The following is a 27,736-nucleotide window of genomic DNA, read 5'->3' on the forward strand; positions in this document are numbered from 1 at the left end:
AAGATAATGCTATGTATAGAAAATCCTGAGAGCATTGAGTTGGAAAACAAGGATTGTGCTTTGGTCAAAGTGCCTTAATGTAATCTTTGCCTATCATGAGCTCATGCATGTTGTAGAAAGCTAATCAAAGTTCTTAAATCAAATTTTAGAATGAAGAACAGTGCCACAGTAGGAACACAAAAGATACAGTTCTAATTACAAAATAAAAGGGTAAAATCAATCTGATTAATGAGTTTTAAGAGTTGTACTAATGCGGCTTGGCTTGGAATTCAGAACGAAATTAATTGTTCAGCTAAAATTATAACATTAAGAAATTATTACACTCTAAAGTTTAATGTATTTGTATGTTAATAATCAAGGTTCATTTTGAGTTTTTCTAATCAATATATGCAAATGTAATTATCTAATTTCTGTATCTAGCCATCCGCATCTGAGTTTTGTCTATACTCTGTCAACCAGTATTGATCCGTTTGCTAATAAACCCAACAATAGTGGTATCTACTCATTTTTTTAGTATTAGTTTTCTGTTTCAGTATTCAATAGTAATAAGAAAAATAATAATACAGTTAAATTTGTAACTGCACGTTTGAAAAACTGTCAAGATAAGGATTAAGTGGTAAGTGCATACATATGTGTATTATTAGGAAAACTATTTAGGTGATTTCATAATTAAATAAACCCCAAATGATCAAGATTAGCTTCTGAATTTTCCCTGCATTTCTGTGTGACTTCTAAAACCTAATAGGTCTAGAGACAAGCTTTTCCAATCCTTATTTAGTGTTGGATGTGTGTGCTCTGTGTCACATTCTTTTGTGTAACGTTCTTGCATTTGTACCATGACAAAACGTTCATACTGTCTTTGCTTTTGGCAGAATTTGCAATTGTAATGGCAACAACTGCTTAAGTAGCTACTAGAAGTTTCTCAAAGTACTAAACCCACTATTTTCAAGCGAGCTTCAAGTAGTATTATGAAAGAGCTGTTACAAAATTCATAATCTTTTTGAAAAGTTAAGCATGATACTTTAAATGTGGCTTTGTAGAATTTCAGGAAATAAAGTTAGAGCATGAACTGAAAGATAGTTAAATAGTAACTGTAGTGTACTACTACTTAGGTTTGCAGCGACTGCACTGAGAACTCTGTGCTACTTATAAAAACTTGAATTCAATTCATTATAAATGTGATGGAGGAAAGAAATTAGATCCCACCTACCTCTTTGGTAGGTTACACAACTACTTGCAGAATCTCAGGACAGAAAACAACAGAAATTTATAGTCCCCCTTGTAGTTCTTGCTGTGAGAAGCTCAAGGACTCTACTTCTGGGATTTAAAACATCAATTTCTCTCTATCAGTACTATTTAACTATAATTGGGCAGATGTTTGATGCAGCAGCTTTAAGTCAGACCTCTAAAATGGAACGATGTTGCTAATGTAGCATCACTATATATCACTATATATCCACTTGGCTTCCAGCGTGGCCATAAGGTTTCTCCACTATCCTTTGAACACCTTCCTAATATGCCTACTTGCTTGCATAGGGATAACTGAGTCATAATCCATGTAAGTATTTTTACAAAAAGAGAATTTTTTTTTCAGGCATGACTATGCTGACTTGTTAAAAAAAACCCCCGAAAGATAAATACTAGGAACAGAAACATTCAGGAGTGTTCTCTGAAATATTTTCCTACAAACAGTTTGGATGGCTTGAAAGTAGACATTGGAACAGTAAATAAAGGGATAAGATTGTAAAACTGATTTGAATTAAGATAATTTATTGCAATATTGCTGAGGCCTGATGTGACTTGACTTTATCTGAGACAGACAATAAAAGGGTTTGAAAAGGCTCGGTACAATAAACAAATGAGTTAGCCCCAAAACTTTCAGTACCCAGACAAGATGAGGGGGGGAAAGTTCTGTTCATCTTCTTATATAATTATATTAAAGGTCCCCAAAATTGAAGGGCATTGCAAAGGGTCAGCTGCTTAGCATCTCATTTAAGGCAAGAAATAAAGGCCATTAAATGAAGCTGGTAGGAGCAAGGCTCAAGAAGGAAAAAAGACTTAGGGGGAAATTGGACAGGAGCACAGGGTAGTTCCTTGTGAAAGTGCCTCTGAGCTGAAAGTAGATGGAGACTGAGAAGAGTGTTTAACGAAGCTGCCTTTATGGTAGCTTTATGTGCTTTACACACATCATTGTGTAGAGGCATGGCGTATGTCCTTACTAACTGTAGGGGTAAACAGATTTCAGCCCATTATTCTCACAGCCCCTCCCCCTCTCCATCTTGGTACAAGGGGAGAGCCTAAACACCTGGACAAAAGAAAGCCTGAAGAATACAGGGGGAAAAAAAACTTCAGGGAACAGCTCATGGAGGTAAAAAAGAGCTGAGAAGCCAAGGGTAAATGAATGTAAAAATGAATTTAAAAACTGAGAACCAGAGCAGAGTGCTGAGAGCAGCGCATCTGAGAGAACTTGTGGTTACTTGGTCACCTGCAAAGATATGGTAGGTTCTAATTAATGATTCTTCAAAAAAGTGACAGGTCAAAGGAATGGAAATAAACCTTGAACTGCTGGTACTTCTTCCTGCCAACCCACCTCATTGAGCTGCTTTTCCTGGAGCATTAGAGAATTATACAGTGGTTTGGGTTGGAAGGCACCTTAAAGATACTCTAGTCCAGACCTCCCTGCGTGGGCAAAGACACCTCCCAGTGGACCAGGTTGCTCAAGGCCCCATCCAGCCTGGCCTTGACACTTCTAGAGATGGGGCTTCTTGGTCTCTCTGGATGGCCTTCCTTCCCTCCTGTGTGTCAACCACATCACACAGCTTGATGTCATCAGCAAGCTTGCTGAGGGTGTGCTCAATCCCATTGTCCATGTCACCAATAAACATGTTGAACAGCGCTGATCCCAGTACCGGCTTATTAAGGAACTCCACTTATTAGACATCTCCATTTGGACATCATCAGTTTTCATCAGGTCCATTGTATGGATCAGATTTGCAGAGGACTTCACTAGCATATACTTTCAGCAGTCCTGGAGTTTGGTACTGTTCAATGGCAAACATTGTACCAGTACTTTATGTATAGACCAGTATATGGAGTTTTAAAGCCTTGGTTATGATTTTAAAATGTACTTTACTAATAGTCTATTTGCTTTTCTTCTTAAGGTTGTGGAAAATGTCCTAAAAGTAAACCCTGTTTTGGGTCCGCAAATGTTCCAAGCCCTTTTGCCATCAGTATTCAGGGGAATTGTAGATGGGGAGGTAAGAGTAACTTCATGTAACCACTCTTTTTTCCTATCCTTTTGAGCAGGACAGTACCTTCTGTAATCTGACCCACTTTTCCCATATTAATGTTGCATTATAAGAGGGTCTGATAGATTGTTGAGAGCTATTTTAATAGTCTGCAAAAGTAATGAGAGTTAAGGCAACCTTATTGTCATGTGTTTTGTAACTTAGTGCTTATTAAAATAATGCAAATATTTATTCTGCTGTTCCTGCTCGTTAGAACTGATAAGGTGCTGTGACTCTGAATGGTTAGATCCTTTGTAGGTGTTGGGAGTGTTTTGTTGGGGTTTTTTAGAGAAACTTACACTCCTTTTTAAAGTGTACCTGCAGTAGAGAAGAAACAAACTGGACAAGAAGATTGACCTGACCTTATTTTTCTAATATACATGTCTAATATGAAGAGCTGAAGGATGTGAGAATGGTCTGAGTGACAGAGAAGAGGCTTTAAGATTTTGCTAGCTTAGATGTCTTAAGTTCTCCCTTATCTCTTTCTTTGCCTTCAGTGAATTTCCATGTTGGATAAAAAAGTCTAAAATCCTTTATGCTTGAACTGTGTTAAACTTTGCAGTACTAGCAGGAGAAAAAAAAAAGTTAATCATCAGAATAAGTGGGTGAAATACTCTGTGCTTTTGACTTTTTGGTTAAAATCTTCATTTTTTTTCAGAGTTGAGGATTTTCAGATATCAATATTTGGCTCTCATTATGACTATTTAATTAAATAAATATTTCCACAATTAATCTAAGTCATATTATTTGGCAATGTACTTTTTGCTGCGCAGAACACAAAAAAAGACAGTGTGAACAGTTTTCAGTTTAAGACAACACAAAATTGGAGAGTGGATTTTTAAAATGTCTTCTGATTTAAGACTAACAAACTCATTGCTCCCTTTTCAAAAAGGTATTAATCTGGTTTAACACTTTAATGTAAATGTTCACATTTTGTTTTTCAAGTAGGCACTTCTACAAAATACTGTTATATTGTTAGATGCTGAATGTAAAACAAAGAAATCTAGCTTCCTTTAACATTAAAAGCAATAATAAATTATAATAAACTAGCATTCTTATTACTGTATCCAGTTAATGCTGAGACACTTGTAATTACTTATTGACCAGTGTGTTATGATTTCAGTGAAGTACTTAACAAACCCTTGAGAAATAATTAACACTTCTTAATGTTACTAAAATTGTAAACAGAAATTTTGAACCATAATCAACTTTGAAAGTATTTTTTTGCAGTAAAATACAGTATTTATTCCTTAAGATGCAGATTTTTAAATTAAAAGTAAAATCACCTTTTGGATTGTCTTGGCTGTTTCGAGGAAGCTGACTTTGAGATTGCCATACTTTCCCTATTATAAGAATTCAGGAAGTCTGGTGGTGCTTGTTTGCTCAGTCTTTTGTTCTTAGAGGCTTTTAAATTACAATTTATAATTTCAAAATTAATAACATTGATTTAATGAAAAGGATGCATGCAAGTAGTTTCTGTGTGTTTCTGCATGTTTCTGCTCACTATGTTAAATATTTTTCTCTTAATTAAACAAAGCCCCCTTTACTTTTTTTTTTTTTTTCAGAGATACCCAGTGGTGATGTCTACCTACCTGGGGATCATGGGTAGGGTTCTACTACAAAATGCAAGCTTTTTTTCATTACTTTTGAGCCAGATGGCATGCGAATTGGGCCAGGAGGTAAGGGGTTTTGTCTTGGCATTTCAGCTGGATTACATGTGGAAGTTTTGCATTTTTTTGACCTGAAAGAACTTTTCCCTCTGCTTTCCTTGCTGTTCTCCCCAGTCCACTCTGGGAAGAGGCCCTTTCCCCCCCTATGGTTCTTCCTCTGAACACCTTTTAACAAACTCTTTGTGTTCCCATAATTACCTTAAAACATCTCGTTAACAGTTTTATATAATCTCTACATTCTCTTCCTTAAAACATCTCGTTAACAGTTTTATATAATCTCTACATTCTCTTCCCGCATCATCCCATAGCAGGCCATATAAATCTCTTTAGTTTACATGTTACTGCTGTGTCAGAATTCTTTTCTTTGTGCTGTCTTGATGGGTCTTGCCCTAGGGATAGTGGTCTAATCAAGCTCTGTTGATTTTCTGGGAGTAGCAGGTTCAGTGTGCACTGCTTTCACCTGAGGAGGTTACTCAGGTTCTTTTGCTACAAATGTTCTACTATGTCTTTAAGTTGAATTTTAGTAATTTTGTTACCCTCAAGTGTAATAAAGTTTTCAAACAGGTAAAGGCAAGTCTTTTTTAGTTGTCACCCCTGAAGGTAAAACAGGGAGTAAGTTCACATGCTTTGTATGTAGTAGGCTGTTGGATGAAAATGGTTTCTGAGTCACTGTTCTGAATCAGTGCTTTGTCCATTAATTAAATGCATTTCTGACTTATAGATTACAATTAGGGAGGTTCATGGCCTGGAAGCACTATCACAGAAAATTTAAGAAACACCTGTTGCTTACTACTTCTGTCAGCTGTACATAACTGTATGGTTGTCCTAGTATTTTCAAGATTGAATAGTGTATTCACTTGGTAGAAAAATGAAAATAAATTACTCTCTAAATATGCTGTACGACTTATAAATGAAAAGGAATGTTCTGTTTCCCATTGCAGTTGGATCAAATTCTTGGTAACATGATTGAAATGTGGGTTGATCGAATGGATAACATTACTCAGCCAGAAAGAAGAAAACTTTCTGCTTTGGCATTGCTTTCACTTCTGCCATCACTGAATAGGTAAGCAAGTACACAGTAGCTTAAATAAGAATGCTTCAAAGGCCCCTAACATGTTTTTTAAGGTATTTCAAAATTCTGCAGATAAAATGCCAATAGCTTTATTGCCTCTTCTTTTTTTTACCAAAAGAAACTTAAAAATTTAGAGTTTTCAAGGCATGTCAACTTTTTATTTGGCTTCATAGCAATATAGTAACATCTCTTTCACAGAAAACTGTCATTTAGCTAAAGAGAGAAAACAGCACTGCATATTTTCCTGTCCATTCTCATAATAATATTGATCTAGCTGCTTCTCTCATCTCTGATTAAGTAGTTGCTTTAGTTGGCTTTTAAGTATTTTGGTGTCCTTTTCAGGGAGCAACTTTTGTTCAGTTTTCTTTCCTGCTGTGTGTAGATCTGAACTTTCATCCTGGTTTTCCCCTTTATGACATTAAATGGAAGAGTTGCTGTGAAAGACTGTGAAACAGTTTTTGTACTGTAGGTTTCTATAGCAAGTAGCTTTTACTGCTGTCCTTTCCCTAGTTGTTGTCATTGCTGAATACACATACAAAATGAAAGTTTTTAATGAAAATGCTGAGTAGTGTTAACTGATGTCTAAAATGTCACTCCTAGTAATCATATATAACACGTGTTCATGTGAGATTTCAGTTCATACTTATTTCAGATTAGTCTTGTTTAAAAGTCAGGAAGACCAGACCATTCACATTTACACTGAGTCTGCTGGATTTCCTGAAAAGTCGTATGTGTTGTCTAATGGAAATTTAGGTATCGCTCACAAATCCTAAAGCTATATTGGTACCTGTCAAACTGCAGAATATTAAGTCTTAAGTCCCTATCTAAAAGGTCAGGGAACTCTTACCTGAGCAAATTAGAGATTTCATTGCTTTTGCAATGCCTGGAAGCATTTCTTTTTTGTCCCAAATCATCAGGATGGACATCTAGCCAAAGGTGAATCAAGCAGCTGCTTTGTAAGAAAGTGTTTTGTTTCTTTCAGTATATGTAACAATGTTATATTATTTAGGAGTAGATTCAGTATGTTCTTAAAGAAGTGTTACCTAAAATTCAAGGTGGTGAACTGCTCGCCTGTCTGCCTCTGAAGTTTCTTTTAAAGTGAGGAAGGAAAAAAGAAATTGCTTTTGATAGCCGTGTTATTTTGAACTAACTTCAGCTGCTCCGAATTTCCTGCTGTCAGAGCCAATTATTTCTGGTAGTCCTTAACGTAATAAAACCCTCTGCAACTGACAGCTTTATTTTTCAGATACTCAAATAATTTCAGAAAGCAGCTTCTTAAATGAAAATCCTCTCTTTGCTGGACATTTTTATGTCAAATCTATGAAAATTTTACTGTACAACTGATAGACTGCCAGGGCCAAGCATACCCTCAGACAGAATATGTGAAATTGATTTTTTCAAGTGATTGTTCCTTCTACTACTGAACAATTTGAGTCACTCTGGTTTTGCTATTTCATAGGGATTATGTTACATATGCTTGCTGCATCTCACATCTGAAACTTAAGTTAAAAATAAAATTGTTTGGAAGCAAGCTTTTTGTGCAAGTCTATTTGCAAAATTAAAGCTAAAAGTGTTTAAAATATAATACAGTATTTAAATAAAATAATTTTATTCGTATAAACAGTGCCTTCAAGAAAAGTGTAAGTAATTTTTCCTTTGAGTACCTTGCTTATCAGATTGCTGATTAAATATTATTTTGGACATCCAAAGCCAGTTCAAGATTTCTCAGCTGTAGATATGGCACAGAATTTTGTCTCCCAAGGATGACTATGAGATGGTCTTGTTTGGGAAGGCCAAGCTGAGGGTGAGTTTCTGTCCTCAGCTTGCTCCTATACAAGGGTCAGGGATGGTACCAGTAGCAAGCTCAGATTTTCAAGGTTTTGCTATAGGGAATACAGGCATCTGAACTCTGTCTAGCACTTCCTGAGGATTGTGCTCTTTTTGGCAGTTGCTTCCACTAGCCTATAGCTGGAACTGACACAAGACCATCACAAATGAAAGATTTTAGAGCAGGTAAGATGGGAATCACTGCAGAGCAGTTGTAGTTCACAGTGGGTTTTGGGCCATTTAGCTGTACTGAGCAGGTTATTGGCCAAACTATAGTATTTTTGTCTAGGCAGTATCATCCAGAGATACATGCTATGACATGTCATTAATATCAACACCACCATTGCATTTTATCATGTATGCATATAGTCCTTCCATCCAGCATCCTGTTTATCTTCCTACACACAGCTGCCCATTGTGTTAGTGATGTTCTTATTAAAAAAAGAACAATAACTCCTTCTTTCCTGATTAGTGTTGCAGCACCTTTTCATTTAGCAGTAATTTCCTGGTATTACTTGTTGGTTTTGCATAAACTGAATGCTACCTAATAATCTGCATTTGCTCTCCAAGTATGGTCATTCAGTGTTAGCGTTTTTTGTGTCTGACTGATACATGCATCATCCATATTATTTTCCACATTTTGTATTCTTATTGCCTGGTTGCCACTCGTATCTACCCACAGGCATTTTCATTCATTTATTAAAAGCTGGTACTTGATAAAACAAAAGGAATAACTTTATCTTTAAACTGATGGACGTAACAGTAGACTCCAGTAATAAGATTTAGGCGGTAAGGATACACTTAGAGTAATGGTGTCTCCATGTTCAGCACTCGAGGGAAGTATGTGTAAACACACAATAGCTAAAACAGTGAGGATTTTTTTTTAAATATAAAGGATTTGAAGTTGGTGGAAGAGAATCACATGTGAGCTAGGGTCTGAGATGTGAGGGGTGACAGCACCCTAGGTGAGTACATTGACAATGTCAAAATTTCCTGGTCTGGTTCAGTCATGTTGCAATTCGTCTACCATCTTAATGGCTTGTTTGTGAATCTACAGCTTCAAGAATACTCTTCTAGTGCAGTACAGTAGATATAGTTAGGTTTTATTAGCTGTGCCCTTGGTTCCCAAAATAGTGCCTAGAGAACATGCTCAGGTGCAGTGGCCTAACACTTCTTTAGGTCATTGGGGAAAGGATGTGAGCCCCCACTACTATCTCAGGTGCTACATTTGGATATAGACATCTTCAGCATTCTTTGTATTCCATTAGACCAAAGTGGCTAAAATTGCCCTTGTGATACCTATAATATGTCTCTGGAAATGATCTTAATAATCTACTTGACACACTTCTGTCACTTTGCATGATCTAAGTATTACAGTCTTTATTTTGGGATATTGAAAGCTTTTAATTCTTTATTTAGCAAAGTAGATTTATTTTTTATACCTCCAGTTAATATCTGTGTATCTTGGTAGAACACAAACAGTACTGAAAGATGCTTAAGAGTGATAGGAATATTTTAGTCTCCAATAGGAAATGTAAACAGAATTTGGAAAGATAATGTGTCAATTATTGGCTTAGCTTGGTGTGGTACACATTGGAACGTTGAAAGCTAAGTGGTCCTAGTTTTCTGGTGTTACTAATATTATGTATATCATTCCTGAATGGGAGGTTGCCAGGTTTGATTTTACTCAAAGTTTGTGCTTTCTAAAACAGTCCACTAATTTTGTTGCTTGAGAATAGGCTCATTCTTGGTGGACCTAGGAGTGCAGAGAGGTACCACTCCAAAGTTAATTGAGGCTGTACTTGACTTATCTTGATATACAAAACATTTTGATTGATCTTGTCTTTTTCCCTTTTGTGGTACCCAAGTATTATATCCAGATGTTAGTGTTAAGTTTCTCACTTTGAGTCAATTGTGTTTGTCTGGAAGATCTGTGAGGAAAAGGTTAAGAGCCTAAGAAGTTCTTCAGGTTGCTGTGCACATTTGTCATTGTTATGTAAATGAATGTGTGCTTTTTCTCACTGTATACTAGATCTCATGCTTCAACCTGTATGAGTTCTGCCAATTAGAAAATTGCCATTGGAATTACAAATCTTCATTAGGTTATCAGAAAAGTTTTTTCTCTGTCATTTGTTAAAGTTACTTTGTTGGAAATTTAATTTTTCTCTCAAGAAGTTTTCTGTATGTAATGTTTGGAAATGGCAAGAAAGGGCCTAATAAAAGTCATGTTCTCCTTCATGGTAGTTACGTCCTTATTTATAAAGTCGAAATTAGTTACATAACCAACTTTGTACATCCTTTCTTTACAGGGATGATACTCTGAAGCCATTTCTGTATATTCCTCTCCTTTTTTTTTGATTCCTCAAGTGAAAGATGAGCTCACCCACACATCTAGAAGATTACTAGTATTAAAAAGAGCTCTTCAAATTATGATTTTACAGTTGTCATCCGTGTTTGGCCTTGGATTTGTTTAGTTTGCCTGCTGGGTAACAGTGCAGTTTTAATGATAAAAGAGAAGAGTATGGCATTGGTCCTAGTCTTAGTCTGAGTATCAGAATCTGCATCATTCAGTGTTTTACATACAGTACCATGACTTCCCTAATTTTCTGTCACGTTATAGCATTGGCAAAAAGGTACACAATTTAAACTTCCCTTGTTCACAGTTCCCTTGTTCTCCATTAATTTTCTCCTAAAACTTATTGCTTTTATGGACTGCTCAGGCAGAAATTATAATTTCTTCTACAACCTATAAGGCTTGTTTACAGGGGAAAGTGTAACAAGGGATGGCAAGAGATTGTGTCACTAAATTCAGCTGAACTGCTGCAGAAAACGAACTGCAGTCATAAGAGTTTGATGGTACTGATACCTTTCTTTTGTTTGTGGCCTGTATAAAGAACTTAAGAAGTCTTTCCTAAAATTCTTAAATATAATCTACCCTAAAACTGAGCATTTTCATAATATGAAAGACAGCAAATGTCTTTGTCCTTGTCATGTGCAGTTTGCATGCTTGCAAATTAATTTCTGAATAAGCAGTGACTAAAGTATAGTTTAATAAAAATGCATAAAAAACACAAGATTGTAACAAACTAAAAATAATAATAATTTAATACAGATTTGTAGCTGGTTTTCCATCTGAGTTTGTTCAGAGCTGTTTTGGTATACCTGCTTTGCCTCATACTTTGTGAAATATGAGACTGCATGAGAGTGGCTGAGAATTTTGGTGACTTGTTAGCAGTGCCAGGCTGTTATGATGAGGAATCAAAAGGGATTAACATCACAGCCCATGTCACTACAAGAGCTTCAGCAAATATATATTGTCTTAAAAATTAACATTTCATTTTGAACAATTTAAGAGGAAATAGGTTTTGTAGTTTGCAAGTGGATATTCCCTGCAGTAGTTTTCAGGAAAAACACCGTTTGTTTTCTCTGTACAATTTTTAGAAACTATCAGTTACTGATGCCAAATGCATGCTCCTTTTGTCTCCTGCACTAGCTGACTGTGTGCTGCTGAAAGCCGTTCAATCAGATTTAGTTTTGCATAAATTTCTAGAAGGTGAATTAGTTAATCTGGTTGAAATTCGGGAAATTGCTTTGAGTTTGTTAAACATTTTGGTTTTAATTACACTGAAATTGACTGCGTTTCTGAATGCTTTTGTAGTTTGAACAGAATTTGCTAAATATTGCAGTGAGTAGTAGAGACTAAAGCTATAAATGTAGTTATTCTCAGAATATCACATCTGTGTATTTCACTGATAGCAAACTGTTTTTATCTTAGTGTTTTGTTCACAGGCTTATTGCTCACAGTTTACATCCACCAGTTCATTGGTGCAATAATTATTTAATGCTAGGTGAGAAATTTACTTTTAACAATTTTGCAAAGTGAGCTCTTAGTTTTATAAGAGCTTTCTGTCATATTATTTTACTAGAGTATAAAGCCAAATGAGATTTATAGAGGGGAAAATTATTTTCTTATCCTCAATGGGAAAAACAATTCTGTAGTTTTCACCTCTTACTGTTTTTCAGAATGTTGCAAAACCTGCTTGATAATATAATCTAAAATAGGTGATGCCAAGATTAAAAAGGGAAAATTATTAGAAACACAGCTTCATAATTTTGAAATAGATTTTATAAATATGTTCACATCTACAAATACCTAGTGATGTGGATTTACTAAAGAGGAATATATTTTCTGGGTTATTATTTTGGTATAAATTAACATATATTTTGTGCCTATGTCTCCCCATTATAACTACCACTGTTACTATTATGAGGGTGGAATAGTACTCTATGGAACAGAGAAATTTTCAGTAATCGAAGCAGCAAATAAAGAATTTTGCTTAGGCAGGAATATTAAATACTTGGAGCAATCTGCAGATAATCAGAAAATTTGAGATAATCTGCATGTGAATGAGAGAAACAAGAAAAGGTTTTGAGGTGTGCTAAATTAATAAGGTGTCCATAGCACGTGTTTCGGGATGTAAGTAGTGCAGTATTAAAAAACATTGATGTGTGCTATCCAAGCAGTATCTTTGTAGCTGAATTACTTTGACTCGTGATATCTGGAGAGTGATGTGGGCAGAAAGTGGCAGATATTTGAAAACAAAACAGGGAAGTTGTATTATAGCCCACCTGTTTGGAGTAAAAGAAGGAAGGAAGACCTTCAAGACGAAGTACTTTCTTAATACACAGTGGGTTAGCAACATATAGCTTCATTCTCACAAGCTCAAAAGAACAGTTACAATTCTAAAAATTAGTGTTTCTCTGGTTTGTGGGCTTTAACATAATTTTGTGGTGATAATGAAAATGAAATTCCTCTTTAAAAATTTGCTTTAATACGTTTTAAAGATAGGTAGCTTGCATACATTTTTTTAGATTGAGAGTTGCTTCTTTTAGCCCTGTGTGTGTTGGTTTCACACAGCACATCCTGGAATAATTTTTAGTTACTAATTTATTGAAGTAAATATGAGCATAAATAGTCTACAAGTAGTCAGGCTTAAGTAGGATTTAATTCCACGTTTGGAGCAATTTTTCAGTTTTTGTCAATCTCTGTTTTTCCCTCACCTGACTGATTTGACCTGGATAATATTTTTCAATTACTCTTACTGTTCTCTCCCTCATATCTGGGATACATCCCTAATCATCCTGGGAACTGATAAGCTATATGATGTTTTCCCTTTAAGGAAGTTACATACCTTTTTATTTTAGTTTCCTTTATATCAATGCTTATGTTAAATACCATGAAAAAAAAATAATTAAAATATTTAATTAAATCTAAAGAACAAATAGTTTTTTTCTGTTGATTTCATGATGTCAGAAAAAAGAACCAAATCAGTTCAATTTTGTAACTGGTACAGGGTTAGTATAATCTGGCCTATGGACCATCTTTACTGGTCCTGCTGATATTTTTCACTTAGGCTAGATATTGTAGGAGGTAATGACTCTGAAAGATTAATTTTGGCCAGCTCAAGTTGAAAAATAGGAGTATTTCTTTTCATACTTGATATTTTGTAGATTTCAAAAATGAAAAGCCAGTTATATATGGCCAGAAAAATTTTTTTGAAAACTTTGGAAATGTAAGTCTCTTTTGACAGAGATATTGGATATTTTACTTCCTTTGCTCATCTGCTTCATGCATTTCAGCTTGGATTATGGTAGGCAAGTTATTTGGGAGATGTGTCACCCTGTACATGAACTCATGCTTCCTGTGTGAGATCATTGTTGCCAAACTGACTTGCTTCTTCTGCTATTGCGTCTCTGCCTTGGCTGTGGCTACTGCTGGACTTTGTTACCTTCATTTTGCGGAGCAGAAGGTCTTACAGTATAAATAGTGATTTTATAGTTACATTGCTATTATAAGTCTAATCTCTAATGTGCTGTCTCATTTTGTTGTTTTCCCTTTCCCCCTTTGATAATGTGATGGGGCCTTGCAGGTATTTAGTCCCTATAATGGATAAACTGCAGATGTAATCTCCGGTACTTAAGCAAGGGGGATATTTATAGCACACATGTTTTCACTCAGTGCTTATCTGCACAAGGGACACTGCAGGAAACGAAAGCTGTGGACAAAAGGTGTGGCTGTCAGGATACACATAGTCCTCTGTGGATAAAATGACGTTTAAAAAAGTGGCCTAAAGTGAGACTTAACAAAGTGCGTGGATCAAGTCTGAAATAAAACAAATATCAGTTTAGTACCACGTAGTGCAGTTCTCATCCCTAAGTCCTACTGAGTTTCACTGGGATTGCTGGCAGCATGTGCCTTGCCAGAGTGCAGGAGGCACCACCAGTTCTCTGTCTGCTGGGTGCTGAAGCGTGTATGTGTTTATGTGTGTGATGGCAGCAGTTTGGCTTTGCAGGCAAGGAGAGAAAAATGTAAGTGTTGCTACTGATTTAATAAAAACATTTCAGAGTCCTCCTGAAAGATAAAGGATTTACAGATAATGCAATAGTGCTATTAACAAATAGATCAGCTTTCTTTTAAAAGTTACACCTAACTTAGGTAAAACTCTTTTGAGCTCTCCTAGTTAAAAACAGTAGTTTAAAAAAAAAAAAAAAAGACAAATCAACAGCAGTTACAAAGTAAGATAGTTTTTAATTTTCTAGAAACAAATCATTGAGATTTCCTTTCCAACAATACTTTTGAAGCACAGATAAAATGGCTTCCTGTCCCAGGGTTTCCTGTATCCATGGCAACCTGACTTTAACCACTTCTTTCTTAGTTTCCTGAGCAAATAGTTGCAAATCCTGGGGCAAAGTGTGAGTGTTCTAGTGCACAGCAGTACTGCCTTTACAAAGGTTTCACAGATTAATATAGCTGGCCAGCTTGTAATGATCTAATGAACTGCAAATGGCAACATAACAGAAATAATGAACTTCAGAATTGGGGTAAGGAATTCTTTTACTTATTTTTAATGTAAATGGAAGTAGAAGTCAAATTTTAAATGAGCCACAAAGAAAGGAAAACTGTTTCCAGTTGGCATTTCTGCTTGAATGATATTGAAGCATTTCATAGTTATTCTTAACTATAAAAAATCGTTAATAAACAGTTTTTTTAATTTACTAGGAGCTGCCATTTTGGCAGCTTAGTTGCTTTTATGCTGCAACCAATTAAATATTTACTGGCTAGGTTGACAACACATCTGTTTCATTGTTCATTTACTTTGAAAATTTATTCAGTGTAGCTCAAACTTACAGTTTTATTTTTAAACGGCTCATTTCACATCAGAGGAGAATATAAAATACCAATCTTGAAAGTAATGCCTGTATTTTAAGAACTGTACACAATTAATCTTTAAACTTTCAAATTAATAATATTTATAAACTTCTTTTTATCTCTACTAGCAAAGTCAGAGATGAGTGAGAAGGCCAAACACAGGGATATGTGTGGTCTGCAAAGTTCTCCACCCTACCTGGGACCATTCCTTTTTATCCTTAATTGTTTTCTTTTGTTACTGCTCCAGAAGGAGGCTCTTGGCTGTCCGGCTGCTTGTCAACTCTGCACAGGTAGACAAGTTAGCTGTCGTAATTTAGGACTTCCAAGCATCCCGTGGAACTTCCCAAAAACAACAATTCTTGTGTACCTCAGTGGGAATAATATTTCTCATGTCGCTCCAAATGAACTAAGAGGCCTTCAGGAGCTTGCTGCACTCTACATGGATAACTCCAGTATTTCATATGTACACCCGAAAGCTTTTGTGCAACTCCCCAGACTGTACTACTTGCATCTAAATAGCAATAATATTAAACGCCTGGATCCAGGAATCTTTGAAGGTCTTTCCAATCTTCATTGTTTATACCTTCAGAATAATAAAATAGCTTTTGTTCCCAGAGGATTATTTAGTGATCTCCTTTCCGTTAGATATTTAACACTTCAAGGCAATCGTCTCAGTATCCTTGGCAGTGGGACTTTCTTGGGAATGATAAGTCTCCAAACACTTAACCTAGCCAATAATAAGATTTCACGGATATCAGATTCAGCATTTCATCATCTTGAAAACCTTGCATGTTTGTACCTTGAAGGTAACAATTTAACACTTGTGCCATCAAATGCTATTGGAGGGCTCAAAAATCTTGAACGACTTTCTTTGTCTCACAATCCCATTGGATCAATACATCCTTTTGCATTTAAAGGACTTAACAAGCTTAGATATCTGTCTCTAAAAAATGTGAACCTAAAATTTATTGCTGTAAATGGATTTTTTGGATTAAAGAACCTTAGCCAGTTAATCCTAAGTTACAATGATTTAGAAAACATCAATTCCAGCACTTTTACTTTATTGAACAATTTAAAGTATCTGCAGCTGGACAGAAATAAAATAAACAGTATTGGAGATGGTACCTTTGAAAAAATGGCACAGTCACTTAAAGTACTCAGTTTAGCATTTAATAATATTACAGAGTTACAACCTGAAATACTCAAGCCCTTAGTGTCTTTGACTCATCTACAGGTAAATTATAATCCTTGGAATTGCAGCTGCAAAATGCTTGGGTTGCTTAATTGGCTAGCATCATCTCGTATTTCTGTAAAAGTTCACTGTCAGAATCCCCAGAGTATGCGTGGCAGACCTTTGCATTACATTAAGTGGACTCAGTTGTCAAACTGCAGTAGCCCTACTGCCAGCCCAGAAACAACCTGGAGTACAGGATCTGTGGGTGTCCACCAGAGTGCTACCACTTTGCTGATGGCATGGCACAAGGGACACAGGCACAGTGCGTTTGAACAGCCTGTCCATGCAGAAACTCAGTATGTCACTTTCTGGGAAGGAGCTACAACTGCATCTGCTAACCTGTTGCCCTTTGAAGAAAATGCAGGGGAAATTCCAACACAGGCAACTACAGCATTAACATCACCAGTGCAAATTCCAGCACAGATTATACCTGTTAACAGAACTGTAGAAGAAAAAGGTTTGTTTCCGACAGAAACTGTATCATTAAAAACATCCCTACTTTGTACACAACAGGTTGAAAAGCTGACTCAGGCATTTGACATTTTGTTAGCCTTTTTCATTCTGGCTTGTGCTGTGATCCTGTTCTTAACCTGTAAAGTTATTCAGTTTAGGCAGAAACTAAAGGTTTTGGAAAACTCAGGGGAAAAGAGAATAGAATATTATGGTTTTTATCAGCCTGGCAGATACAACATAACTGGCCCAGTGCAGTCCCTGACACAGAATTCTGTGGGGCATTCGGAACTGGACCAAATTAGGCTGCTCAAACGAACAGCATCTGAAAGTCAGGCACAAGTCATATTGTTTGAACACTCATCATTGTAGTTCATCTCCTTTTGATGTTAACTTTATTATGATCGAAAACGTAAAGAAATCAAGAACTCAGTTTTCTAAAGATACATTCACTGATTAAAATCAACTGGTTGATAAAATTGTAGAAGATACTATAATTTGGTTTCTGCATCATCATCTGCTTCTTGAAAGTTTTGAAATTTATTGGATTTTTTAGATGTTATTTAAATCTGACATGGATAACAATATATTATCCTCCATCCCTGTTGTAGGAATCTTTCACACATGTATTTATTTTCCAGTATTTAATGGTAAAATTTTCTATAGAAATTCCATAGCTAGCTTGAAACAAGCAAAACTTCAATGTTTAGAAGCATCATGAAGCCAAGAATTTTGGGGAAATGAGAAAAAAAAGGAATACTTCATTTATTTATTGTCATGCAGTTTCTACTCTGCCTCTATTAATCATCACAGTGGAAAAAAAATGACCATATTTACATCTAGCATGTTCAAACTCTTGAGAAGAGAAATTTGAATTTATACATATTTTATTTACATCTATGTCATATTTTAATGTACAAAGTTGTATATTCACCCTGTATAATGAATATATTAAAGTGAATTTTTTGTTAGTGTGTATCTGCATCATCTTATGATCGTACCTGACCCTGTAGTTAATAGGGAAAATAATTCTATTCGATTGAAAAATTGACCAAGTTTATTATGTCTAATGTAAGAGAGCTAGTTAATTATTGTCAACAAAAGGTATTTTGTGATCTATATAGTAATAGTTTGGGGGAGTTTTTTACTAGATAAGTGGTATAAGTAGAGAAATATACTACACTGGAAATACATCATTCTAGATTGATTTCTGAACATACTTATATATTTGTGATGTATACTTGGAGGTGACAGGTCAAATTACATTTCCTTAGGGAAGACCTAATTTTGGTATTCTTCAAAAGATGGATTTTATTTTACTGTATAGTTTGCTTTTTTATGTTTTTATTTCCATTTTGAGTATTGATGTTCTGTTTCCATTATTGTCAGGTTACGTCTGGTGCGTCGTAGCTTTATTTTTAATGTGTATTTCTGTGTTAAACACTTTAAAATTTATTCAGGAAAAAGTCATCTAGATATGTTCCAACTAGTCAAATCTTGTAAAATTTTCAGCTACCTGAATGGGACTTACTTTTCTAGATACTATTTATCTTCTGAAGGCCTGGGTCCTAGACACTTGAACCACTTGGTTAATAAGCAACATGATTTATAGTTATATTGTTTTGCTCAAGGAGAAACTGAGAAATTATTTTGGTTGTCTGTCCTCCATGGGGTTGATCTAGGTTTTGTAGAAGTATCTTGCTGTTTCAGCATCCAGCGTGGAGACTGGGTCATTCTCCAGATAACCAGAACTGCCCTCAAGGTTCTTGTTCTAGTCTGCCTGCCTTCTGCTGGTATCTGTGGCTGTGTTGTGCTGCTCCCTATTCTGCTGGTCTGTCTCCAGTTTGTTTCCAGGAGTGACACCTCCTACCATTACACATACAGACCTTGACTGCCCTGTGTGAACGTGCAAGTGTGCCTCTGTTCTTGCTTGGTGTGTGTCTCTACTGAATGTAATTAATTATCCATTTACTTTATCGTAATACTGTATTTTACTGTAATTTCCTGTGTACTAGATCACATACTTTTATTTTGTGGAACTCTTATTTCAGCTGCTTGGGCAAAAGCTTTAACTGTCTTGGATTACTTGATTAAACATTTTAAAAAGAATTTTCTACTTGTAGATCTACTATTAAATGTAATAGGTAAATTATTTTAAGGAAGGAAAACATTTACTCTAATTCATGCCTAACTTTTTTGGGGGGGTGACTAATCTATTATGATGTCTTTCTCTTTAACCCATTTTTGTTACTTTCTGTCTCTCCTATATAATTCCTTGTGATAAGTGTTAAATTTATTTTCATTTAGTAATGAAAACATTAGTAGGTTCTGCAGTTTTAGTGTTGAATTTCTAAATTTTCCATTTTATGTCCATGTCTTCAGAAATAATGGACTTCATCTTCAGTGGAAGCTAAGTTAACTTAAACTTTCATTGCTTGCAATGCTGGTGTGCCTTTGTTAGTGAGTAGTTCTGGGATGGAACAAAGGTTGAGACTGAACAAACCTAGTTCTCTTAAGAAATCTTGACAGGCAACAGCTTTGTTGTTTTAGACTGGTTTCTACCACTGCTCTCTACGGAAGAGCACAAGAGGTTCCTTCTGAAGGTGTGTACTTTCCACTGACAAGCTGCTGTAGGAGTTGTTTGCCAGGTATGAGTCTCACCATGCAAAGTGATGCTGTCGTATTGGTTTGTGTAAGCAAAGATTGGACCAGTGGGAAGCCATCCTTTGGTCTGGAGTCATCCTTTAATATCCAGCTTGCCAACAATTTGGATAAGACTAACTAGGAATTGAGAGATTAATTATACAGTTATGGGGAAAATGCCTTTTGCTGTTGGAAGCTTTAGTAGCTTTAAATGTTCACACAAGGGAATAGATCCTTTCATGTGTAGGTGTGGTTCATGTGTAGAACTATTAAGATCATTAGATAATACATTCAAAGACTTACTTGAGTCTGCCTTCATGAAGCAAAATGATGCTTTATCGTCATCAAGTTTATGGTCAGCCACAGGACTGCTTTGGAAATGTCTTAGCTGCTACAATCCTGTTACAGGAACTGTGCAGCTTCTAAGGTTGGGAGTGTGTGTTTTTAAAAAGGTATGTTGATTTGCATGGCTCTGTTTCTCATATATGAAGATAAGGCCTGGTTATTGCCATATACTGGCATTCAACTTTGGTAGTTTCTTTTTTTTTAAAGCACAGCGAGCCTATGCTGTTTTTATTTTTCACTGCGAGTGTCTTGTATTCTAAAAATAGTTGCATTGTTTAATGATTCCCTACTTAGTAAACATTTAAGTGAGTCTTTGGTAGGAAGAAACTTAATGTCCCATATAAAGGGAAAAAGAAGGAAATTAAAAGAGAAGGTATTATCTTTAACAAAAGCTGCAGGCAACAGTTACCATTTTGAAAGGTCTTTAGCTTTTCTTTAGCTTTTTCCTCAAAAAAACCCCCTGTCATTAATTTTCTGTCCTTCACTGAAGAAAATAGTAAAATATCACCCCTCATTATGTCATAAAGTCCTCTCCAGGTAAGTAAAATTGATGATTTCTCTGTGTGCTTTGGAGCTACCAATCTGGAGCTGTATTTTGGGTCTTCAGCCACTATCCCCATTTCTTCTGGAAGTATCACAAGTTACTGAATTAGGCTTTCTTATGTGCTTCTTCTAGCAATATACAAACTTGGAAAAAACCCATAAAGTTAATGAGCACTATGCCTACAGTATTTATTTACATCGAAGGGTAATGGATTCAAACTCGAGCACAGCAAGTTTCACCTCAACATGAGGAAAAACTTCTTTACTGTGAGGTTTACAGAGCACTGGAACAGGCGCCCCAGAGAAGTTGTGGAGTCTCTTTCTCGGGAGACTTTCAAGACCTGTCTGGATGCCTTTCTGAGCGATGTGCCCTAGTTTTTTTGGTCCTGCTCTGTCAGGGGGGTTGGACTCGATCTTTGGAGGTCCCTTCCAACCCCTAACATTGTGTGATTCTGTAGAATAACCTCCTTGAACAGCTGACTTTTATTAGCCATTCAGCTGATGCACCAAAGTCCCACAATAAGATATCTCTGGCATTAGACCTACAGTAGCAGGAAATTCAGCAGAAACAGCAGTCACAGCTGTTTTTCATTAACTAGGAGACCTGTAAGACTAGGAACCTACTTTACACGTCTTAGGGAAAACATGTTTCCTTTCCCTTACTCTACAGGCACATCAGTTCTCAAAGTAGGACCAAATGTCTAAGTGAAGTGTTTAGTGTTATTTTGGGCTGTGAGATGGGATACACAGTCTGGTCTGGATAGACCAAAGGTGCTTATCTATTAAGTCCTGAGTGATACCTGCCAGTGCTTTGCAGTTGTCTTAAATAGCCTAGCATTTCAAACAGCAGGAGGTGCCTGTGTTTAAGCAGAGAAATCTTACCCCACCTTTTTCTATAGTCAGGGAAGTGGCATTCATGCAGAACTGGATGCAGATATTTTTCATCCTTTGTGGCTGGGGAGTAAAAGCAGTAGGAGAGTGTCTCCCATCTTTACAAGCTGTCCTTTGCTCAAGTGTTTGCATGTAGATCTTTGCATTGAGTAGCAGTGAGACAAAATGTGTAAATGTGTTAGAAATAGAAGACAGCACTGTTAGCAGGAGCTTGTCCTCCCCACGCAGTTCTCTGCAAATGTATTTATACTGTTACTCCATTTTCAGTTGTTTCTGGATTTTCAATAGTGGCACATACGGTTTTATTCTGTTTAAGAATAACGTTTCTTGCATATTTTTTAAGCCTCTGTGTAATTTAAAAAAACAAAACAGAATTGAATTAGTGCAGAATATCATGTTCAGCTAAGCAGTAAGCGATGAAAATACTGCTTAGCTAATGTGCTCTACAGTTATTGAGCAGATTTCCTGTTTAATTCCTTTAGCTAAGTCACTTTCCTGTTCTTTTCCAACGTCATCCAAGATAAATTTTGTTCTTTTCCAGTGTTATTCAAGATAAATTTTGTGGTATCATCAATATTTCAGTGGAAGGGCTGCATGATATTATGACTGAAGATCCTGAAACAGGAACGTACAAAGAGTAAGTGGAAAATGTAATTAATTTATGTGAGTTTAACAGTAGTCGTATTGTTTTATAGGTAGTGTTTTGATTGGAAAATCTGTAGGCAGTTAAGACATGCTCGTAAGTGTTCTGTTTTCACAAGAGTAAATGATTTAGTAAAATAGGAAATTTTTAAGAGCAAATAATTGTAATGGGAAAAGGGAGGGCTTAGAATGGCAGTCAGTATAACTTAGTGAACAATAAAAAGTTTTCTACTAGATGATGTTGTAAAAAGTCATATGCTTAGATTTGCTTTTTGCTAATTTGAGTACTGTGTCTAAAATTGCATTGTTGATAGGGTGGTAGTTCAGAGTTTCTTTGAGTGTGGCATCTGGAGTGTAACCAAGATCTTTTCCTAAATGTCTCAGACTCATGGAGAGGATCTAGTGTACAGTATTTACCACCTGGAGAATCTGAAAACATACCCCACAAGGATAATTATTCCCCTAATTTGTTCCACTTAGCACACCTGCTGCTATAGGGCAGGTACCTGTTGCAGACCAGACTGGAAGGTCTTCAGGTCACTTAAAGAATCACCAACAAAGATACCGGGAAAGAGGTGATTTTTAATATAGATTTATGAAAGTGCATCTTGGCAGAATTCGATCCCAAGGTTCACTCTGTTGCTTAGTATGTGGAAGGGTTGGGAATGGATGGAAGTGATTTACACAGGGTTCAAGGAAAATTATTGATACAGGGATAGGTTAGCCTGAGTCAGGAACAAGCTGGAGTGTTTAGCACAGGAATCAGGGAGAAGAATGAGGAAGGCCCTCCTGATGAGTCACGAAGCTCAGAGTGGACCCCCTTGCTTTCTAAACTCCTTCTCAGAGAGGGGTCTAGATGTGGTTGAATCCACTCCTGAGGGGTTTAGTGTAGAGATTTCAGTGTAGTGCTTGATGACATTATTATGGGTCTGGAGTGATTTGAAATAGCAGTAAATTAAGATTATTGAAAGCTATTGTAGCTATTTACAAAATTAAATTCTATTATTTTCTAATAATTTAATCAAGAATCGGTTATAATCAATACAAAGTTTAAAGATCTAACAAAGTTTCTAAACTAAATTGTGCGCAAACACGCACACATATATATAGGAGTTAACCTGCTAAGACGTTAAATTTGGTACCTAATATGAAAGAATTTGCATTTTTCCACCTCCCGATTACCCAGCAAAATAAAATTATACCAGCTCAATATAATTTGATTTTCCTCTGTACCTCAGAGAAGTGTCTGGCTACTTACTCTTTCAATCGAATGAACCAGCATGCTTTGTGAGACACATCTGATGCGGGCTGCAGTGTGGTGTGATCCTGGAGGCTCCAAGGAGCCTCCCTCTTAGGAACAATATTTATAGAATCCATGATGATTGACTTTGGTCAGTATTTTTCCATGATGGCCACGATTCGGGTTAGGTAGTCTTTGGAAACTTTCAGAATGAGCCTGTGTTCCGAGCAGAAGGAAGTCTCAGGTATGTTCTGCAAACAGAATTTCTGGTACGGTTAGGGAGTGCCTTATCCCCCCAGGTCACTGTATCTGCACTAGGACTAGAAGGTACCCAGTTATCCAGGCACACTGCTCCACTAGGCAAAGTCAGAAAGTGCTGGATTGTATCAGCCTACTGCGCTTACTATTAACAAGAAGAATGTGAGGCCCACTGCACTTGTAACTAAAGCAAGAACAGTATGGTGGATCTTGATGTTGCAGTGTGGCTAGTGAACACGGGGATCTGCACTACCACAGTAGTATACAGTTTCCAGAGCCAGGAGCAAGAGTTCATTTGTGGTGTCAGGGCTGCTCAGAGGACATTGAGACCTAGCACCAGACTCGTTCATCAATTGCTGACTGCCAGGTTACTGGTGGTATTCCATCAGAGCTGAAAAAGTAAAAAACTACTGAATAATAAGTATTAGGACAGAGATCTTAATGTTGATTTTCAGTGTAATGATTGGATAGCATTAGAATGATGGAAAGTCATAAGACATCAAAACCATGAGCTTTGCAAGATGTCCCTACATACATAATATATTCTCATGTATTCTGATAACAATAAGTACTGGGTTCTAAGAATCAAACATTTTCTAACCTTCACATAAATACCTGTTGATGGAACAGACTGAACCAAGGACATACATCTGTTGAGAGATACTGAATGGGCTGTTTGAAATATTCTGACATTTGCATTACATATTTCAACAAAATCCAAAAGTAAATAAAGTGAGAGCAGTCAAATGGGGTCGTGTGCTCTGTTCTGGCTCTTCACATTGGTTCAGGCTTAAAAATTGTGCAATTCACAATTTCAGAAAAACACTTGTGTACTCCACTGATTATCATAATATCTAACTACTGCAGTGCAGAGACTAAACCAACATGCATGTTTAGCATAGGAAAATCAAGGATGAAACAATATAGGACAGCAGCCACTAGAGATTGAAGAGATGCACAGGGAGACCTGTGCAAATTAAATGACAGTATTGCCTTGAGTATAAGCTGATTATAAGTATATTTAAACCGGAAATTCTGTTGTAGGTAGAGCAATGACATTTATATTGAGTCTTTCCAAATAGAAATGTGGAGCTAAAGATCTCACCAGTTTTTAGATAGAATTCTGATCAGATTTTAAAAATGGTTACCTGATGCCCATGCTTACAATTCAGAGGGATTACACTCAGCCAGATTTCCTAGTATTTATGTTTTGCATTGTAGTGGTAATTATAAGAAAGGTTTATAGACTTCAGATTTTCTGGAAAGGGGAATATACCATTGCCCTAGTTTTGTCTCATCAAGATTCACATTTTGACCGTTATTTTCATAATCTCTTTTTTTATTTCCTCTTCTCTTAGTTTTCTTTTTAATTACTGCTTGTTGTACCTAAAATTTATCAAGATGTGAAAAAGTTAATTCAATTTTGTATGTTCTGATGATTGACCTGGTTTTGCCTCCTTTTTCCTTAAGAAACTGAGTTGCGAGAAATTATGCCCTTTATGAGGAGAAGAGATACTACATTGGCTGTATTATTTTGGAAGAACTAATCCCTTTGTTGGAAGTGGCTTCTATGTTAGCATTTGACCCTTCTGCCATGCTGTTTAGCAAGTGTTTCATACATCTCTAAATGCATGTTCATAGAAAACTGAATTTATTAAAGGAATAAGTTGGAACATTTTTACATAAAATCAGAACTTTTTTTTCATTTTAGTAACTTTAAAGCAACTTAGCTGCAGGAACATTTTGCCTGGTAGTGGAATGCAGCAATTAAAATTGCACAGTAGTACAGAGCTGAAAATGAGCAATAAAGTGCATCTGTCTTGGTGCTTTTTCGTATGTGGATTATGTGTCCTTCCTGCCATAAAACTTACCTAATAAAAGATGACAAGTTATTGTCACCTGAGAGCTTCTTAAATCCCTTCAGACTTTAAAGCAGATTTATAAGGAAAAATTGGTAGAGTGGTAGATTTTTTGTATATTTTTTAAATGTAGAGAATGTGAAGTGAATGTAAAGTATGTTTGCTGTAGAATAGCTTTCACCAATGTCTTAATGAAGTCCATTCTAACTGTTCCAGGAGATGGAAAAAACACTGGCATTTAAACCAGGATTTGTTTTTTTGTTTGTTGCGGGGGTTTTTTTCATTTTTTCTTGTTCTATACTTAGTATAAAAGCAGTAGCTAAAATATGGCCATTACTTGTGTGTAGTGTTACCTACCAGTTGAGGGTGAAGCAAACCAAAAAATAAGTTTTAAAGCTTTGCTTAACCAGCCTAGAAAAGTTGGAAGTGGCTTCTATGTTAGCATTTGACCCTTCTGCCATGCTGTTTAGCAAGTGTTTCATACATCTCTAAATGCATGTTCATAGAAAACTGAATTTATTAAAGGAATAAGTTGGAACATTTTTACATAAAATCAGAACTTTTTTTTCATTTTAGTAACTTTAAAGCAACTTAGCTGCAGGAACATTTTGCCTGGTAGTGGAATGCAGCAATTAAAATTGCACAGTAGTACAGAGCTGAAAATGAGCAATAAAGTGCATCTGTCTTGGTGCTTTTTCGTATGTGGATTATGTGTCCTTCCTGCCATAAAACTTACCTAATAAAAGATGACAAGTTATTGTCACCTGAGAGCTTCTTAAATCCCTTCAGACTTTAAAGCAGATTTATAAGGAAAAATTGGTAGAGTGGTAGATTTTTTGTATATTTTTTAAATGTAGAGAATGTGAAGTGAATGTAAAGTATGTTTGCTGTAGAATAGCTTTCACCAATGTCTTAATGAAGTCCATTCTAACTGTTCCAGGAGATGGAAAAAACACTGGCATTTAAACCAGGATTTGTTTTTTTGTTTGTTGCGGGGGTTTTTTTCATTTTTTCTTGTTCTATACTTAGTATAAAAGCAGTAGCTAAAATATGGCCATTACTTGTGTGTAGTGTTACCTACCAGTTGAGGGTGAAGCAAACCAAAAAATAAGTTTTAAAGCTTTGCTTAACCAGCCTAGAAAAACCCTTCAAATAAATGACAGCGGAAACTAACTCATTTCTGTCTGTCTAAAATATGATTGTTCAGTGTCTTGCAGATATTAATATCTATAACCAATAGCAGTTACCATATTACTTTTCAGGTCCTCTTGTTGAAGATCTTACATGAAAACATGAATGCAATGAGAAATCTTTGCTAGTTTTGCATATATGCCACTTTGATTTTCATATTGATATACAGACTCTTTGTATAGCACTTCTTGGAAAGACTGGAAGCTTCTAGATAAGAAAACAGGTTTTTCTGTATTAATTTTTTTTAATCCACATACTCTTTTGTATATGCAGAAATACATTTTTAAGCCAGAACTTGAGTTAAAATATGAAAGATAACAGAGAGTGTTGCATGGATGTCGGTGACACAGAACAGGCATTGAAGCTTCCTTAAATTCTCCTTAGAAAGAAACCCAAAAACTTGCCAACGGATTTCCTTACTTTCATCAAACTCCCTCATATCTGCCTTGTGTTTTTAAAAGTGCTTTAGAATTATTTTAATTATAATGTATGTTAAAATGATTCATGTTCCCATTCTTAGCTGCATGTTGATGTCTCATTTTGAAGAGCCCAAAGTTACGGAAGATGAGGAACCTCCCACAGAACAAGACAAAAGGAAAAAAATGGTAAGTTTTAGATCTGGGATTCTGTTATAGAACTGATTATGTGAGTCACTTGTGTCAGACTAAATTATTTGCATTTGGATTTGGTTCATCTGTTGTTCTTGGGAAATTAATCTCTTTAATCAAAAAGGGGAGATGCATTGATGGTAAACTTTGCAGCCACAACACTTATGCTTCTGCTTTTCTTTTGAGTCTCTGAAAATGTTGCCAAAATAAACATAATCTGTTCACAAAATCTGGACGTTATATTGTTAAGACACTAAAAAAAGGTTTATTGAAAAACACTAGGAGCTAAAGCTAACTGAAGTATCATGGCAGGCCAAATTTCTTGTATTTAAAACAATCTATTATATTGGATTATGTGTTTTACTGGAATAGCTATTGATCTCTATGCTTGCATAGAACATTTTTGTAATATAAAGAACTCTTAAATCATGAGCATTGATTAAATGAAGATACCTGGAAGGTACCATGCAATTGTCCTATTTTTGTCCTGCCTAATCTGTGAATGTTTCATAATTTCAATGATTATTGTAACAGTTCAGGTAAACTGGTTTCTCATACAGAAAACTGCAGTGTACAAATGCTGTGGAGTAAAAGAGTCTGAACTACTTGGCATCAAGTAATTGCAAAATGTGAACTTAGGTGATTTGGTAGTTGTATGTAGCCCGGTCACACATTTGCTTTAACTGGCCTATATGTATCCAAAAGAATGCTTGTGGACAGTCTTATAGTCCTTTATTTCCTCCTGCCAATGCAGAGGAGAGTTTCA

At 36.0% G+C, this 27,736-nt stretch overlaps 2 protein-coding genes across 2 annotated transcripts in view; both read left to right on the plus strand.

The window, feature by feature from the left end:
* Positions 1-27,736, plus strand: part of IPO11 (importin 11) — an 83,372-nt gene that overhangs the window by 50,503 nt on the left and 5,133 nt on the right. Inside the window, exons 24-28 of the mRNA XM_010005362.1 lie at positions 3,162-3,257; positions 4,853-4,966; positions 5,899-6,020; positions 21,714-21,809; positions 26,883-26,967. Coding sequence (XP_010003664.1) covers positions 3,162-3,257; positions 4,853-4,966; positions 5,899-6,020; positions 21,714-21,809; positions 26,883-26,967 — 513 coding nt within the window. The remainder of the gene's footprint in view (positions 1-3,161; positions 3,258-4,852; positions 4,967-5,898; positions 6,021-21,713; positions 21,810-26,882; positions 26,968-27,736) is intronic.
* Positions 15,206-17,122, plus strand: LRRC70 (leucine rich repeat containing 70). Its single transcript, XM_010005361.1, has one exon. It carries the CDS (start codon positions 15,206-15,208, stop codon positions 17,120-17,122), a length of 1,917 nt encoding a protein of 638 aa, XP_010003663.1.

Source organism: Chaetura pelagica, unplaced genomic scaffold (assembly GCF_000747805.2).
Source record: "Chaetura pelagica isolate M959 unplaced genomic scaffold, ChaPel_1.0 scaffold37, whole genome shotgun sequence".
Classification (NCBI taxonomy): domain Eukaryota; kingdom Metazoa; phylum Chordata; class Aves; order Apodiformes; family Apodidae; genus Chaetura; species Chaetura pelagica.

Excerpts from the sequence above, each read along its gene's own strand:
- LRRC70 (XM_010005361.1), top strand. The coding sequence starts at position 15,206 with ATGAGTGAGAAGGCCAAACACAGGGATATGTGTGGTCTGCAAAGTTCT.